Here is an 18,406-nt window from a genome sequence, read left to right as displayed (position 1 = left end):
CTGAATAGCTTGGAAACTTCCCTAATCTCCCCTTTGGAATTTCAAGCCAGGCTTGTGGGACACATGCTGCATTGTTGGTAGGGGGAGAGGGAATAGGACAATTGTGTTGTCATCCCCAGCCATTGTTTAGGGTAGTCAAGGGGAGAACGGTATGCAGAGGATAAAATTTACATGGCACTAAAATTGGCCCATATGATAAAGGGACATTTTATAAAGAGGCAATTTTGGATTGTATGTAGGAGCTGGGAACTTGGTACTATTTAAAGGTTATGCTGGCATTCGTTTAAGCTTTATTTCTGCCATTGTCATGCTTTAATCAGATAGAATAAAGAGAGAAACATGAAATGCGGACAGAGAGCAGGACACACAGCATACGGTCCGGCTGACTGGGAGTTCAACTGAGGACATTCTGCCCATGTGGTATGTCCATACCACATGCCATACCAAACCTAACCATTCGGCTATATCCCTTTATAACAGTTGTAAAACCCAATACAGCAGTAGTATTTTTAAATTATATTTCATATTGTCACTGTCTGCAGAAACCTTGTGTCTATATTTCACGTTGTATATTTTTGTTTTGTTTTTGAGGGCCGCTAGTCCCTCCTATATCCAATGTTTGTGTAAATACAAACATTGAAGACAAAAGTGAGGACGGAAAAGTGAGGATGCAAATTGTGATTGGCTGGAATGAGATAATGATGTATGATGATAAGAGCGGCCCCCACTTAACACGGGTGTGATTTTTCATAAATAATGGTAAATGGTGCCTTTACTGTACTAGATTGGTGCCCGTTGGACACTACTTGGAACGATGCAAGTTGGAAATCTGTCCCACCCAGTTATTATGTCTGTGTCCCTTTTTATTCCCATATATGGAGTTCTTTCTCAGGCATGCCCAAATATGGAGTCTATGCAGATGTCAGAACAATCATTGTGATGTAAGGGTCAGGCCAGCTCCATATTGGAGATATAGGGTGATCAGGTCCAGAGCCCGGGCAGAGGCTTCTCTGCGGGTTCTGACTTTCCGGGGGACTCGACACCGGGTACTGCAGACACCAGGCACTGCACCCCCTGTGGGGGAATCTTAGAGTATAAATATAATAGAGACGTCACCGAGAGGAAACTCTGAGGCGAAAAAGACATAGTGGCCGAATTTGGTATTGCAGCTCGAGCCAGCATTATGCATTGCACACGTTCACTTATGGGCCCATAACACGCGACCGCTATGTTTGTGTGAACGCACGCAATGGTAGTCAACGGCCCAGCGAGTTCATGAGCAATCCCAGAATGCACTGTTTCCAAACTGGAACAACACCTCATGCGCTGGGTGAGCAACTCAATGCAAGTGGATGGGAGAAGAAATCCGGTGACGTCTCTATTAATATATACTCTTAAGTGTGGAACGTGTGTGTTAAATTTGAAGTCTGTGGGGAGAATGGTTTTCAAGTTACGTGGATTACAGACGTACACAGTACACACGTACTTGGTGCATTTATAGATAGACTAGTCTCGCGTAGCCAGATAACTATTCCACAATCTCTGAATGCTATATAGAGTGGAACTATAGCTATACAGTATAATATACTGTAAAGCATATTATGCTTAGATGCTTTCTAGGCTATTTATATTATGATAAATCTGTGTGACTGTAAAGACAAAACGGAAGTGGGGTGGAGGCTCCACTTCCGCTTTATCGCATACTCATGATAGAACTTCCGTTGCTTCCAGACTGTATGATGGAAGCATTTGAAAATTGCGAGACAGTGGCAACGGGAGACTATAGAAAGACTAGACCGGTGCCTGGCTGTAGAGCACAGAGTCTGTAACGATGGAAGTTGGAGATCCATGCCCCACCCGGCTATGCAATACCGTTGTACCCATGTCAGAGTACCCGTTCCACCCATCTATCTGTGTCCCTTTTATGCCCACATATGGAGTTTTCTGTATGTCTCTGTGTCCCTTTATTCCTATATAATATATAGGAATCCATATTATGGAGTTCTGTGTCAGTTATGCCCAAATATGGTGTGTTGTGAAGTCAGAACAGGCCAGCTCGATATATGGAGCCTGGGCAGGGGCCCTGTCCAAGCCCGGGCAGAGGCCTTTTGTGTGGCGGTTCTGGACAACCGTGGGTCTGACAGACGTGACACGGGGCACTGCACTCCCTGTGGGGGGGTGTGGAACGTGTGTGTGGAATTTGAAGTCGGTGGGGCGAACAGTTCTCGAGTTACGTGCATTACATACGTACACACGTACAGACATACAGAGACGTACATACACCGATGGCAGAGGAAACCATGCAAGGCGCCAACCTGCACATCGGGAGCAATTAGGGGTTCAGCGTCTTGCCCAAGACTAGGACGGCACCCTTTTTGGAGCCATGCATGTCAGGAACGATGCAAGTTGTTCCATTTATACTGCTATGTGTCACACACTTTATGCGAAGCACAGCCAGCCAGGTTGGCTAATCAGAAGTTACACTTGTTTAGTTGCACAAACGCCAAACCATGAAGTGGTTTAGCCAATCAAAGAAGCTTATAGATATACCAGCGATATTCGTTCCTCGGAAATCGATGGTCCGTCCGAATTGTCATTCGCCACTGCACAGCCACGGCAAGTTAGAGACCGGAAGGTGATCCTTGTGTCCTTTGTCTCCTTCTTATAGGACTAAATGTGTACTATTTGTCAAGTGATCCTATATGCAATTGAAGCTGTCGTCATCCAATTTCCTTCTACCTCTTATAGTTGGTTGTGTTCCAGTTTCACCTTTCACTGGAGCATCTGCAAATTGATATCCTTTTTTTGATCTCAGGATTGGTGGATCTGACAAAGAGAAAATGGTCAGTGGTCATGTTTGACATTCAGTAATGCTGGCAGTGACTTGACTTTTGCCTTCAATGACGGCATACCTTTTATAAATGACAAATATGACCGCTATGTAACAATTGAAACACAAGCCATCGTGACGTGTTTCTTTTAGGACATTTGGCGGAGACAAAAGCCATCGCTGCTGTTTAGGTGTCACCTAGATAGCACCCTTCCATATTACATTCATTCAAAAGTGCTAATTACAAGACCTTGCATTTGGACTCTACAGTCTTCTTTTCATGTAAATTTTCATGTAAATAATTTTCCAATTCACAACCCAAAATGTAATTCTGCTGCAAATGGGTTTCTTGGACATAGTCATTGCAAATATTATAATATGAAACTGAATATCACAAAATGACTCTCTCCGTTTCATATACAGCACCTCTTTATCATGTTGTAAACTGTATTATGTTTTGATTAATTTCAAATAGCTTGCTTTGCTTCACTAGAGTGTGAAATGCACTTTCTCTTTTGTAGTTTTTCAATTTCTATCATTGTGTGCAGGAGAATGTGTGTGGGAAGAACACTGAGGGCAATGGGAATGAACTCATGGATGCCTGGTATAATTAAGAAACTGAAATATTAGAAGAGGCAGTGCCTTCACCAGCTATAATTCAACAAACATGGGCTTAATTAAATTGTTTACACAGATGTCCGCAAACTGGTTCCTGCGACAGTCATTCCATTAAAAATATTATCACTGGATTCACGCCTAATGGAAGTTTCATGCCATTCATCTACCTGTGTTAATTCTGTTATTGGCGAAAAACAATCTATTGGTAAATCTGTTAAGAACCTGTTAAGCCGCCCTTGAGGTGGTAGTTTGAGGCAGGCGAGCTGGTGAGAGCTGTTTTAGCACCAAATATCTACTGTCAACACAGTGATACTTTTAAAAGTGTGAGCTGTTCATGGAATGCGGTTCCGATTATGCAGTACTTGACACTTTGTTTAAATCTGGTCCATGGACTGTAATGTGGTGAATGTGTTTTTTTGCATGAATCATACCGCATCCTGCTCACACTACAGCATACTGAAAAGGAATGCTTCCATTCTGAATCATCCAGTTAGTCAATTTCAACGTGACATTCCCGTTTTGGGCTTGCAATTATGGTTACATATTCATGAAGCTCAAAGAGCCAATCTACAAGCTCACAATGCATGAATGCAATGTGATATGGGCTTGTATATCGTCTATTTTCGCTGTGTGACGCCATCGTATGGCAAAGTATATAATACGACTTAAGTGCTTATTCTACTTAACAAACCACCAGATCTTTGCTGTCTGAGTCACCCAGTCAGGGCCACAGGAAGAATGTGACCTCAGTGCTGCCTCAATCATTCTGTTTTATTAGACATTCTCTCTCTCTCCCTCTCTCTCTCTCTCTCTCTCTCTCTCTCGCTCGCTCGCTCGCTCGTACATGCACAGCTTCCCCCTGTGGAATGGCAGACATATCAACAGCTATGCTAACCTCCAACTCCATGACCCTTCCCTCCTAACCCTATACCCATCAATCTCCCAGCTGCTCCCAGCTAGCATTGTCCAGACCACCAGTCTGTCTGCCCCCATTCCCAGCCTTATCTCCTGGCTTAAGGGCTCACAGTCTCTGTTCACTCGCTCTTTGCCTGGCCAGTTTGCTTGAACGCACGTACGCGCACACTCACACTCACACATTCACGCATGCATGCATGTTGTAAAGGCAAATGATGAAAGACTCACTCACTGGAACTCAATAAAGGGAATATCTTTATATCAGGATATTATCAGTAGTACAAGCATATCTAAAACATGTTGTTCATATTTATGGTTATACATTGTTTTAGCTAGTTTAGAAGTATTCTGAATGTCTATGCTTGCATGCTACAGTATAATATAACATAAAAAATATGATGATGAACCCAAATCTTAAGTGACACCATGGGATTTGATTCTGTACAAAAACACAATAACAGCATCAATATAATTTTTCTAGTACGAATGAAAAGCTACATGATGTATAATACATGTATAAATATATAGACATTCAATGAAAAACACAAGTAATACTGAGACTTTTTCCAACTGAGCTCCCATCACAAGACATGAATTAAGATATTTTTGGATCAGCCAACCACACTACGCTGGTTCCTGGAGCCATGAATTAAAGATCTTGTCTGTGCATTGAGGCAGTGGACAGTGCTTAGGAAGATGGCCTTGGAGGTCAGTGGAAGGAGCGCCTGTGTGTCTTCTGAGATGAATGCTGCAGATCTAGGGAGTAATAATTGACTGCTCAATCCATGCAATAACACTCTATTGATTAACCTTGAGGTTACCTTGAGTATGGGAATTGCAAATTGCTCTTGGCAGGGTTGGCACTCTTGAGAGAGCGGACTTGATTGTCATATTTGGATTAATGTTCATTTGAAACTATTGGTGGGAGAAATGAAAGCGATCATTACCGGCAAATGTAACTCATTCAAGTGAACAGGTTAGCAAATGAAGTATGACACACAGACATTTAGTTTAGATGCCCATGAGTGGTGAAAAGTTGTTAGTTATTGTGTATCATTCCTTTGTCACATTGATTTGACATGTAGGTTTCATCTTCTCTCAATCATGCATACAAAGCAAAAGAGGAAAAAGACGAACATTGTTTCTGGCTAAACATGATGCGTACGCAAACACACACACGCTCACATGCACGCACACACGCACGCACGTACGTGCATACATACATACACACACACACACACACACACACACACACACACACACACACACACGTGCACAACACACACGTACACACATGTGCACACACGCACACGCACACACACACACACACACACACACACACACACAAGGTGGAAGGACTCCATACTCAACAATGAAGGATTGAGAGGTCTGGCATGGCTAACGGAGGAAAGTAAATGCGATCATACCATGGCAGGCTTTGGCCACTCACAACTGAGATGATAAATGACATTGTATTTGTGGAATGAAAGTAGCCTTGATAGATTAGAATTATGTCAGAGGCACATCCTATAGTGTACATACCCTCACTTGCACAAATGAAATTGATTTTTCTTTGATTAATTTATCATCTTCCAAATATAGTATAAGGGCATCATGTATGCAGATCCAAGGGCCATTTTATATATTTATAGGGTGTGTAGTGTACTGGATAGATCAAATGTGTGTTTGTGTGCGTGTGCGTGCGTGTGCGTGCGTGTGCGTGCGTGCGTGCGTGCGTGCGTGCGTGCGTGCGTGTAAGGATGGATCTTAATGATCTATGCCAGCGATCAGGATTACAGTTGAAGTGGGTGGCGCCTGATACAACAACTGCTGCGCTCAACAACAGCATCATCATAGATCCTCGTGTCCGTGCATGTGCGACCTACGAGCAGGACGGTGCGCACCATGAACTGTCAATCAAATCCGCAACCGCAAGAGCCACCATTCTAGGAATGAAGCGATCAGAAAGTGCACAACACTGGACCAGTCTGAGGCTGCAGGGAAAACTGGCTCTTCTTCCCTTTGCAAACCACTCATTATCACACTCTATACTGTCAAATAACACCATAGGTGAGGACATTCTCATTTTCACTATTAAAGCCCGTTTACAGGTGTTGCCGACCAAGTTCAACTTGGCAACCTGGTACCCATCAGCACACGACCCACACTGCATCCTACATCCAGTACCACATGACAAAGAAACAGTCGCACACATCTTAAATGGTTGCAGCCACTGTAAAGGACTGTACATTGCCAGACATGACCGTCTGGTGGACCTGGTCTCAGACAAGATCAGAGGAGTACAGGACAGGACAACAAGAATGTATAAACACAGCACTGTAAAAATAGACTGGTTTGATCACAATGACACACATGTCAATTCACTACAAAATATTCCAAATACCCCAGATATTGTGTTCATCAATGAAATTAGAAAAACTGTCACTATATTTTAAATTGGCTGCCCATTTGATTTGTATATGGACACTTGTTTTACATCCAAACTTATGAAATATCAGCTTCTGGTGGAACGTATTATGGCCTTGGGATATAACTGTCAACTTATTGTCCTTGTATTTGGAAGTCTGGGCCATGTCCATAAACTTGTGTTCAGGGGTCTGCAATCGGGTGGATAGCTAAAAACAAATGCAAAAAAGCTGGCTAAATACTGTTCTGTCTCAGCTACTATGGGCAGTCTGTCTGTCTGGAGAAGGCGTTGTTTCATTTATCCCTAGGTGGCTTTAAAAACCCAAAACAAACATCCTGTCTAGTAGTGTCAAGTAATAGTATGTCAACAATGTGCTATAGGCCTATATATTTATTTTTTCTCTTCTTTTCCCTCTGTGTGTTAAGCAGCATGTGCAGCAGCTATATCTGGTTGGACCATATAATGTATAACATAATTCTGATCAGTGTTTGGGTCTATTGTATTACGCCTCTTGTGCAGATCCAAATAAAATAAATCAAATGTGTGTGTGTGTGTGTGTGTGTGGCCGTGAGGTTACATGATGCTTCTGATTGTGTGCTGCATCTAATACACTTTTCATGACACACACACACACACACACACACACACACACACACACACACACACACACACACACACACACACACACACACACACACACACACACACACACAGAGAGACAGACCATTATCTCCATCCACAAATTCTTAGATTTTCATTGACTAACATAATTATGCGGCAGATTTCAACCTCAGAACTGAGGTTGTAGATCTGCTATTTTCGGCAGATATATACATGGTGTAGAGCGGAAATTGGAGTGGGCCTAGAATCCAGTTAAGTATGCAGGATTTCATTGGTTAAGTTGGACCGAACCAGTTACACACAGACATATAAACGTAGATGCCCTTTCCGGCTCTGGAGTGTATGTGCTCAAGGGAGGGCAAAACTTTCCAGAGATTCCTTGCGAAGCCCCACGGAAGCATGAGCATGCGTCACAGAACGCAAGTTCGGGTCTGTAAGTCGCGGAAAAGATGCGCTGTGATTGGCCAGTAATCACTTGAGTGGCAGGGTGACGTAACGTGCCTTCCACACTTCCGGCATACTTCCTCTCCCAGTGTAAATTCTTCCGCCCCTCCTTCAACACACATTGCTCCAATGAACTGCAGCGGCCAATGAGGCATCTATTTTTTAAATATCTATGGTTACACACCAACATTTTTACACCCTTTCAACCTGGCATCCCTATTTTGGTCATGTGGGCAAAAATTGCCGATCTACAACTGAGCTTGTAGATCGGCTGTGTTCTCTATTTGTTGTACAACGAAATATATAGAGCTTAAGTGGTTAACTAATACCATTTCCGAGTGTCTTAATCTTGTCAAGAGTATGATACTTCAGTATTGGAATGTTTTAAATCCTATTCTTCTCCTCCACTACATCTCACAGGCAGATATAGTATTTGTCCCACTCCACTACAAAAGCACACATTATGATTATGGTATTATTAGGTTAGGCTATCAAGCAAAGTAATTTCCTTGAATGCTGTGAATCACAGAATTTCTATATTCAATAGACAAAGCTATTTTAGTCAGGCTCCCTCATGCACTGATGCATTGGCTCTGCTCTGATCCCTTTTGTCCGTCAGTGAGACAGACAGAACATTTTTGAACTAATGCAGCTGGACTCTCGCTAATGACAGTAATAGCCCCGTCGGCTAGATGATAGCAGCTGAGAACAATACCTCATGGTAACATCACTGAGAGCGGGTTCTATTTCAGGTTTCTTCCTTTTATAGTAAGCCTCTAGACATGTTTATCATGTTTCCATCTCCCCTCCCCTGACTAACTACATATAAAGGCTAAAGTACAGGCCATGGTGTTGTGTGCTTAGAAATCGCCTCCGATCCCTCCGGTCTCCCAGTCACTCCTCGGCAGGTTCGCCTTGGGATCTCTACGCAACATGCCCCCCAAAAAGGTTGAACCCAAGAAACCGGAGCCCAAGAAACCGGAGCCTAAGAAGGATGCAGCGGCTCCGGCTGCTAAGCCAGCGCCAACCCCGGAGCCTGAGCCTGAGGTCCCCAAAGAGCCCGACTTTGACCCCAAGAACATCACTATCGAGTACACTGCTGACCAGATTGAGGAATTTAAGGAAGCTTTTACTCTGTTCGACCGCACACCAACCGGGGAAATGAAGATCACGTTCGCCCAGTGCGGGGACGTGATGCGGGCTCTAGGCCAGAACCCAACCAACGCTGATGTGCTGAAAGTGCTGGGTAAGCCGAGGCCAGAGGAAATGAACTCTAAGCTCGTGGACTTTGAGACCTTCTTGCCCATGCTGCAGCATATCTCCCGTGCCAAGGACCAAGGCAACTTTGAAGACTTTGTAGAGGGACTCAGGGTCTTTGACAAGGAGGGAAACGGCACCATCATGGGGGCTGAGTTGCGTCACGTGCTGGCCACCCTGGGGGAGAGGATGACAGAAGACGAGGTGGACAGGTTGATGGCTGGACAGGAGGATGCCAACGGCTGCATCAACTACACCTCCTTTGTTAAGCACATCCTCTCTGGGTAAATTGGACATTCGACCAGAGGGACTGATTCCTTATTCTATATTCTCCTCTTTTTTTTTCTCCTTTTAGAGTCCCTACACAGTCAAATCATCAGCGTTAATTTAAGTTACGAAAGCATCAATACACGCTGAGGATTGCAAAGCGTTCTCTTTAAAAAGCACTGCATGACAGGGCAGGGAAAGCAAGAACACTGTCTACTGGAAAGTAAATGCGAACATTATGTGTCATGAATAAAAACATGTTATTGCAAATTGCCTAATGGTGTTATTTTTTCAAGGTACATAAAAGCTCAAACAGCATGTTGATATTAACTTACAGTAAGCCATATCTTCAAAAAGTGGGTCTACAAACACATTATGACCTTCTATATCTTCTATTTTGTAGTTTTTATTTCATTTTAATGTCTGTATTAAAACATGTTTTATCAAAGTTTCTTTATTAACACGATCTGTGCTTTAACGAGAAAATCTCGTGAATAGCTATTGTGCCAAAACGAGATTATGAGATTTTATTAATTGGCATTAATCCATAATAATCCTAAATGCGAATCCAACGTGCACTTGCACGCCTTTATTAGTCGTTTTTCTGTTCAAAATGAGACAAAATCCGAGGTTTGGGAGCTTATACAGTAAATCCATGATGAACATCGCGCCGAATCAAAATAACTCTGTCGCGGGTCGTCCACAGGCTAGAGGCTGCCACATTTTAGTGTGGTGGGGGGCTGCACTTCCTGGTTGCCCGGGATCTCTTCTTCTACTTATATTTCGCACATTAGACTGGCACTGACCTTATGATCCCGCCGTAATGAGAGGGAATGTGTTAACATTTTCAAATTAGCCTCATTATTATTATTATTATTAGTAGTAGCAGCAGTAGTAGTAGACCTAGTAGTAGTAGTAGTAATTTATTTATTTATTTAAAATCTTTCACCTATAATGAAATGCCAGCGGCATTGCGTGTGATAACGCAGTCGACGAATGCAAAGGGTAAGTCAGTGACATCTGAGGGCTGCCGACGCTAGAGTGTATGATGTGGGGTTTTGAACTCTGAACTTTTCGTTTGTATATTAGGGATTATGGACACCATAAGTGGACAGTGGTTAAATTACTATATTTCCAGAGACAATTGCAGAACCGATAATGTCCAGTCTAATTTGTATCTAATATACAATGTATATTATCAGCATGAACAGAATGCAGGGTGTTATATTGTTGGATAATTGATGCAGTGTATATGTCACATCATGTGTACACAGATTTGCACATGAGTTATACTATATTGGAGGGTAAGGTATCGTCCTGCGTCAGTGGCCGGGGGGGATTGATTCTATTCTTACGTGAGAACAACATGCAGATGCATCAGTGGGGTTGTTAGAGGGACAGCAGCGTTGACATATGATATCTGGAGGGCCGCTCGTATCAGAGGAGTGGTTAAAGAAGAGTGGTCATTGTTATGGTTGCAGACAGCTGCTACTGATCGAGAAATATACCCACACCCTAGGGGCTTGTATTCTAGTATCTAAAGCACACACACACACACACACACACACACACACACACACACACACACTCTCTCTCTCCCCATGTCAACTATCAGTCAGGTACCCCCTGGGCCCAAGGGCTGACTCTCTATCTCCACCGCTGAGCTAGACTGAACAGTTTAAGCTGGTTTACAAGAAGATAAAAACAAAGGCTATACGTTAATTTAAACGGCAACATAAGGGGCAGGATCTTGATGTAATAAGTAGAGTACGTTGGAAAGAAAGCAATAATTTGCAAATGGACAAAGTTTAACAGTTTCCGTGCCGGGAATGGATTACTCCAGGTTAATGTCGCTGCCGTATCGGACATACCCGCCTTTTGTTTTATGTGTTTAATCCGCCGTAATGTAATGAATCAAAAGAAAATCCGTCTTCGTCGCGGAGTATGAGACTGGATGCCTTCGCTGTGATGACAAAACCGGAAATCGTCACATGCTGTGGGCTGCTAGGGCTTCTGGGAAATTGAGGCCAATGGAAATGCATTGGGTGCAACGCCTCATTGAAACCAATCGTGTGTGCGTCTTCCGGGTGCACCAAGATGGTGGATGCTACACACAGATCATAACAAACCACGGGAGCTTTTTTTGATGGATTTTCGCGGATTAAAAGCCCAAATAATTCAGCGTATGCTCTAAAGGTAATACAACAATCTCGGCAGTGAAGGGGGGTTGATTAAAATGCGGGATAATCGTAAAAAACAGTCAAACTGTTAAAGCCCAACTAAAAGGCTAATGCGTTAAACTCGAACCATCATCCTTTAATGTTTATTTAAAAGTATCAATATGACAATATTAAACATACTCTGTTTAAGACAAGTAAGCCTATTATAGTCTACTCTGTACCAAAAGTAAAACGTATCCATTATATGCAGAATGTCCCATTTTCACAAGTTTTCAAAATGCATGAAAATCTTTTGAAGATGGCAGATCCACAAGCTCACAACATGCTACATCGTATTTCAAATAGCTAAAGTGTAGCTATATAGGGATAATGTATGTTTTGTAATAATAATCAAACAACGTTTTTGTACATAAATCCTTCATTCTGGTGATAATACAGTCAGTCCGAGACAGTCTCTCAAACACTCACTCGGTATAGAACAATTGAACTAAATGAAAACGGCGCCCTTCACTGTAGCCATCTAGTAGCGTTTTTACATCATGACGTAAAATAGACAGAGCCGATTTGCTCAGACACTATGACGTAAAATTTGCCATTAATTGTCAAATGGGAATTTAATGTTCATGTAGGACAGAAAAGACGATTTGCTCAGACACTGACGTAAAATTCTCCATTCATTGTCAATGGGAATTTTATGTTTGTAAGACGGAAATCTACACTAATAGCTGACTATAGGAGGGGCTAGTGCCCCTCAAAAACACAGACAGACTTAACCAAACCTGACATCCCTATTTCGTCAAACTTAAACAGGAGAAACATAAATCAGATCTACAATATGAGCTTGTACTGTGTTGCTATTTCCACTATTTTTTTAGGTTTGCAGTACACTGTCATATACACTGTCATATAACAAAGTATAAAATAGGGCATTCATTAAAAAAGAAAACATAAAATAATGGAGATACAAGGTTGCTGCCCGACCACAACAATATTACACAGAATAAATAAAATATGAATTTCAGATGGAAGACTGTTGTCAGTAACCCTCTGGAGTTGGTTGTTTTCATATTTCTTATTTCTGTATACGGTTGTTTTCATATTTATTTCTGTATACAAGCCAATAATATTGACTTGAAACATGAAGCATAACTTCTGTCTGTCATTATGGTGTATTGGAGAGGTGAACATCATTCATTATGCATTCAATATGCAGTGTGTTGCTGCAAAGATCAAGGTCTTGTCTTGACGATTAATTAATTGGGGGTTGGAAAGGGTCCACTAATTGAGTAGAAGACATTAGAGCTATATCACTTACTACTTATATATAATACATTCTGGGAAACACTATTAATTTCCAGTTTGCATGTTTTATATCCTGGGAAGCAACTTTTGTGTGTCGTACAACGAAGTATAAACTGACAGATAGCATTAAATGATGTAAGAAAAACTGAATATGAAATATTATGGCGATACAAGGATATTGCCTTATTATTTTCCTTCTATACCTTTAGGGACAGGGTCCAGTGAACTACACTGCATAATGTAGACTGCATACTGTTAACAGTTTCCAAGCAACATGTGATGACACAGCACTCAGCATGTTATGAATAATTAAGGCCTTTTTGTCATTGACAGCCTCTGTAGGTAGCAAGAACAAATTCTGGTCTTTATCTGAGAAGTCGAGATAACGCCAAATTAGTTTTCAAATTCGAATTATTTGTGTAACGGTAAAACATACAGTATTCTATCAGAAGTAAGTGTCATAGATAATTGTATTTTATGCAGTTTACTTTGATGGCAGCAAGAAGCATGTAAAGGTTGACAGGTGTCTGAACCTGAGACATTGCAGCACACTAGCCATTCACCCAGTGACTACTTCAGGGAAGTCCCTGAATAAGACCGTAGTTGGTTGAAACGTTGGGTTGTCAATACATTTATTGCATCGTGGCAATGAGTCGTGTGGCCTCTTCCTTTCATCTTCAATCTTTTGCACCGTGGTCAGCACCTCCACGACACTAGTTATTTTATTTATTTATATTTTTATCCCACAATGTTTGTTACCCATTATTCACCCGGTGCCAATTGCCTAAGCTGTAATCCTGGGGACTACTCTCCCTCCAACCTGGGGAGAGCCCAGAACTGTGCTCATGCTTCCTTCAATGCATGAAGTGTTACTGTTAGCAGGCCGCTTCGCCGCTAGGGTAGAGGCCCTGATGAGTAGAGAACATGCCCACAGCGCCCCCACCGTCCCTGCCGTGTTAAATTGACTTGACTTGGTCTGTAATCAGATTGCCCGTTTTTGTGTTGATTAAAAAGTATCATGGAACGTCAGGCATTTTCAAAACAGGCAATGTGTTGGCACGTTGTGTAATGGCTCATGATGAATCATTTTATAATATAATTACTTAATAACTCAAATAATTGTCCTATTTCTCACACATTGTAATTTTCTACTTTATCCACTTGGGTAGGTTTTAGAACAATTACTTGAGTTAATAACTACAGAAAATGTTGAGGAGTGAGACAATTAATGTGTCATTGCTTCCAGTGTTGTCATCCCGTTCACGTACAGGTACTCTATATGGAATTATGCCTTTTATACAGCAGTGGTTCTCAAATTGGCATACGGGGACGCCCAGGGGTCCTTGAGGGGGTTCCAGGGGGTCCCTAGCCAAATTTTGTTAATGTGGCATCAAGATCAATTTAACCACTTAATTGTCTTCACCGGGCTAAAGGAATGGGGAGAGAGTATGTTTTGCACCCTGTCTGTCCGTGTGTCCGTCTGTCAACATAATTATCTGGCACCTTTGGCTTGATCACAGCCAAACTGTGCACACACACTTCCTGGATGCCACTGAACCTCTGCTCCAATAGATATAGCATTCCCACTAGGCTGAGGATGAAATGTCACTTGAACATTTTCAAATCAACCTCATGCTGGCGCTATAACTGGATGGCCAATTTGTGTTTTTACCTGCACCAATCTGTGTAAAACTGTATATCGTTGCTGTCTGGAGGAAACCTCCTAACTCCATTTTTGAGGTTTTTGATTTTTTTTTTTCATAAATCAGTGCTATTGAACACCCTTTACATCTGTGTGTTGTTTCAAAAATATTGAACCAATTGAAACCAATTGAAAATTGCCATTTTGTGAAATTTATTTTGCCCCTAATACATACATGCAGCGTCATATGCTTATGAAACTTTACAGTATGGTAGCACAATCTATGGACCATTATCTGAAATCCCAGTTCAAGATAAGTTTGTACGTGAAAACATGAACAGCGAACACACTAGCAATGAATAATGGACCAGGACACACACAATTGTCATCACAAACAATGAATGATTCTGCTCTATTGTTAACAATAGAACAACTGATTGTATCACGCACACACACACACACACACACACACACACACGCACGCACACACAATTAAAACTGACGTGCATTCATCTTTACAAGCAACAAACATAAGCAGTATAAATTCACATTTCTAAACTATATAGTGTGCATCATTAAAAGATGAGCCGATGCACATATTTGAAACAGATTTAAAAAAATGTACAGTATTAAAAATACAATACCACATTTGTTTAAAAAACTGTGGTAGCCTACATTCTCTTCGCTTCCAAATACGTATGGAGACTGGAGAGACCCAAACAGAAAATCTGTGGAACGATTTAATTTCCCAACTGGTGTCAAAATGATATCCTCTTGTACTTTACTTTCCCCATGGAATCATCATGCTTCCTGTCTCAGAAGGCTGGTTTGAGTTTGAAAATTCATTTAATTGGCATCCTCACAGGAATGTGTGTTGTGCATGCCATTTCACTCATCTGTTGGTCACGCCTTGCAAGTAGGACTACCCAGAGGCAAACCCTGTCTTAGGGAAGAGACGGCAGAAAGATAATGACTGCAGTCCAAAACGCAAAGGTAATAACCTAATTGAATATGCAGATTTTTCAGGACACATTACTTCCTGCTGAGTAATTCCTTTGCATCATTTAATCCACGAGCCAGACCAAAGTGACACCCTTGTTGCCCTTAGCAACTAAGGCCTCAGCTTGATGCTTGTTCTGTGCCAGGGAACATAGCAACGGCTGTTGTTCACAAGGACACAGCATGTCACACGGCGTCTGGGAGATTCTCAGTGGTGCTGGAATATATGGCCGGTGAATTAATGGTTTTGCGGTTACCCTGCTATTAAGATGAGGCCAAACTGGTCTCACTTGCACAGCTGATGTTGTGATGTTGTGTTCCCACCTAGTCCTAAATGCAGTCCTAATGGCTTAGCTGAGTCTGTAGATCAGGATGTCTATGCATACTGACCAGATTAAATGCTGCTATTGGATCCTTCACAATTATATTGGGGTTGGAAATAGCACGTTGATTTAGTTCACATTACCAGGGTTTTCTTTGTAATAGAGGGGCTATAACAGCACAATTAAACCATTATTTATGATTCACCTTTTCACATGCTAGGTACAATAACATACTGTATTTGTTATGTCATTTCCCAGTGTCAATGAAGCGTGATCTGAACATTTATTTGGGGGGGAAATATTTGTAATTATTGAACTGCCTCTAGTTCACTCAATGAAGAGAACAAGTCGTTTTTGATGGGTTGCCATAAAAAAAATCATAATTTGCAGCACATTGAAAAATGAAAGTGAGTAGGCGAGGGTACACATTGTGGGTTGGCAGCTGTTTAGCTGGAAATTGGCTAGAAATAAACTTTGGTCATTTACTCGTCATATTTTGAAAGTAAATATTTATTTGCTGCCTGAGTCCGCCTAACACTCAAGAACAGCAGATTTAACAGAAACACAACTTATTTTTTACACATTGCACAAAAACATGCATATACAAGAACATGCATGCAGGCCAATGAGTTTGTTTAATTTGTATATCTGTAACTCTAATTGTACGATGTACAAACTGCTCATTAAACCGAGCAGTCGGTGGCCTAAAATTCAGATGTTGCACAATGCAAGTACATAACCCACAACCCCATAAGGGGAAATGTTAGTATGACACAAACACAATTATTATAAACCAAAGAATAAAATTAACTAAAACAACAAATCATTGCGGAGTGTTGGTGAACGGCGAAGGAAGGGGGACATACTGTACAGTGACAGTTTGAAATGTGTATACAAAAATCCACCAATCCGCCCCTGGCTTTTTCACAGTGTCATCTGTTAAGGTGTCCTTGCTGGCGGCTTCCATATTACTGCCCTCCTCCATCTGCTTCTGAAATGCATCCATCTGGATGCTAACGCTGACTTGTGGGGTGCTGACATTGATACTGTCTATCTCAACACTGATATCTCTGTGAACTTGCTCCTGGCCTTCTGATGCATGCATGCTTGCCTGATGGGTGTGAAGACACGAGTACACTAGTGTGTGTGTGTGTGTGTGTGTGTGTGTGTGTGTGTATTATAGTGAACATACGGTAACTACTATGTTCTTCTATACTTAGTAATACAATGGAGGGACTTGAGGCTCATTGACTCATCAAGGCTCATTTGGTCATCAAGCATGACCAAATATTTCGGTTGTATATTATCCTAGATTAAAATTCAAATTGCCTAGAGGGTGGGTCGGGGGACTGTGGACGTTCAGGGGCCATGAGAGTAGTCACAACGGGGCCACCGTGTGGTCTCCAAGGTCCCATTCAAGGGGTCCAGCATTGTTACAGCAGTATTTGTAGGCTCACTGCAGCGAGCACTCACTTGTCTGTCTGTCTGTCTAAATTCCGTACAAGTTTTTGTACTACTTTTACACGTTCACACTTTGAAACATTCACACCTTAAAATGTTCGGCTCTGTTTTATTTTTTTATTGGTGATTTAAATATATACATATTATGTTAAGTTTATACTTGAAATATATATGTATATAATAATATACTTTGAAATATTATCTTATATCTATGGGATTACATTTTTAAATCCACCTCACCTTTGCAGCCTCATTACTCTGGCATACTTTTTTCTAATGGGGATCTTCTTCAAATCCATCCATCCATCCTCATCCTTTTGTTATACAAAGGAACTCATGCCTGAATAATAAACAAGCTCAGAATACAAAAAATAGATGATATTGATAGAGGATCTCAATGCTAGTTCAGCAACAACAAAACAAAATAATGACTGGAGAGCAAGATATTCACTAAACCAGCAGGGGGTCCCCAGCAAAATGAGGAACAGTGCTAAAAACCCACTTTATTATGGCCCAAAGCCACTGCAGCTGCCCTGCCTTCTGTATACTACCCACTGAGCATTTTTTGTAGTCTAATAGACGTCTAAATGGCTAAAAACTGGGGTAAAAAGTCAAGTTAGTTTGCTAATTACTACTGGCAAACTGCAACTGGCAGCAGAATGTGCAGGAAGGCCCCCTAGAAAACAAAACTAATGACAATCAACAAGGAGGACAGAACCATTACTACTGCCAGTGCGAAGTAGTCAAGGACTTAAATTATTTTGGCACCTCGACTGCCTTGACAGAACACTATCTGAAGGCCCGGAGGGTCTGGAAAGCCTTGGACTACAATAGGATTAGTACTGCTGTAAGGGCCCGAGAGAGTACAGCGGGAAAAGGCCCTGGATGACGTCTACACAAGAATGTTACGAATGGCACTTGATGTCACATGGGAGAACCACATGAGAAACGTGGACTTTTACGGGGGCCTTCCGGTCATGGACAAAGTCACTGAGAGAAGAATGAGGCTCATGGCACGGTGTCAGGCACCCGGAACTGATGGAGAGTGAACTGACACTGTGGGAGTCAACCCAAGGCACAGCTAGGAGGAGAAGCACCACATATGTGGACTGTGGACAC

At 41.8% G+C, this 18,406-nt stretch overlaps 1 protein-coding gene across 1 annotated transcript; it reads left to right on the top strand.

Annotated features, from left to right (window-relative positions):
- The first annotated feature begins 8,690 nt into the window (after positions 1-8,690).
- LOC310878588 (myosin light chain 4) lies at positions 8,691-9,653 on the top strand. The gene has a single exon (XM_083792937.1). It carries the CDS (start codon positions 8,790-8,792, stop codon positions 9,399-9,401), a length of 612 nt encoding a protein of 203 aa, XP_083649063.1. The 5' UTR covers positions 8,691-8,789; the 3' UTR covers positions 9,402-9,653.
- The last annotated feature ends 8,753 nt before the right edge of the window (positions 9,654-18,406 follow it).

The sequence above is a fragment of the Protomyctophum parallelum genome, assembly GCF_964188405.1.
Source record: "Protomyctophum parallelum genome assembly, chromosome: 21".
Lineage (NCBI taxonomy): Eukaryota > Metazoa > Chordata > Actinopteri > Myctophiformes > Myctophidae > Protomyctophum > Protomyctophum parallelum.
This window is presented reverse-complemented; position numbering and strand designations above follow the sequence as displayed.

Coding starts and splice junctions, on each gene's coding strand:
- LOC310878588 (XM_083792937.1), top strand. CDS start 8,790: ATGCCCCCCAAAAAGGTTGAACCCAAGAAACCGGAGCCCAAGAAACCG.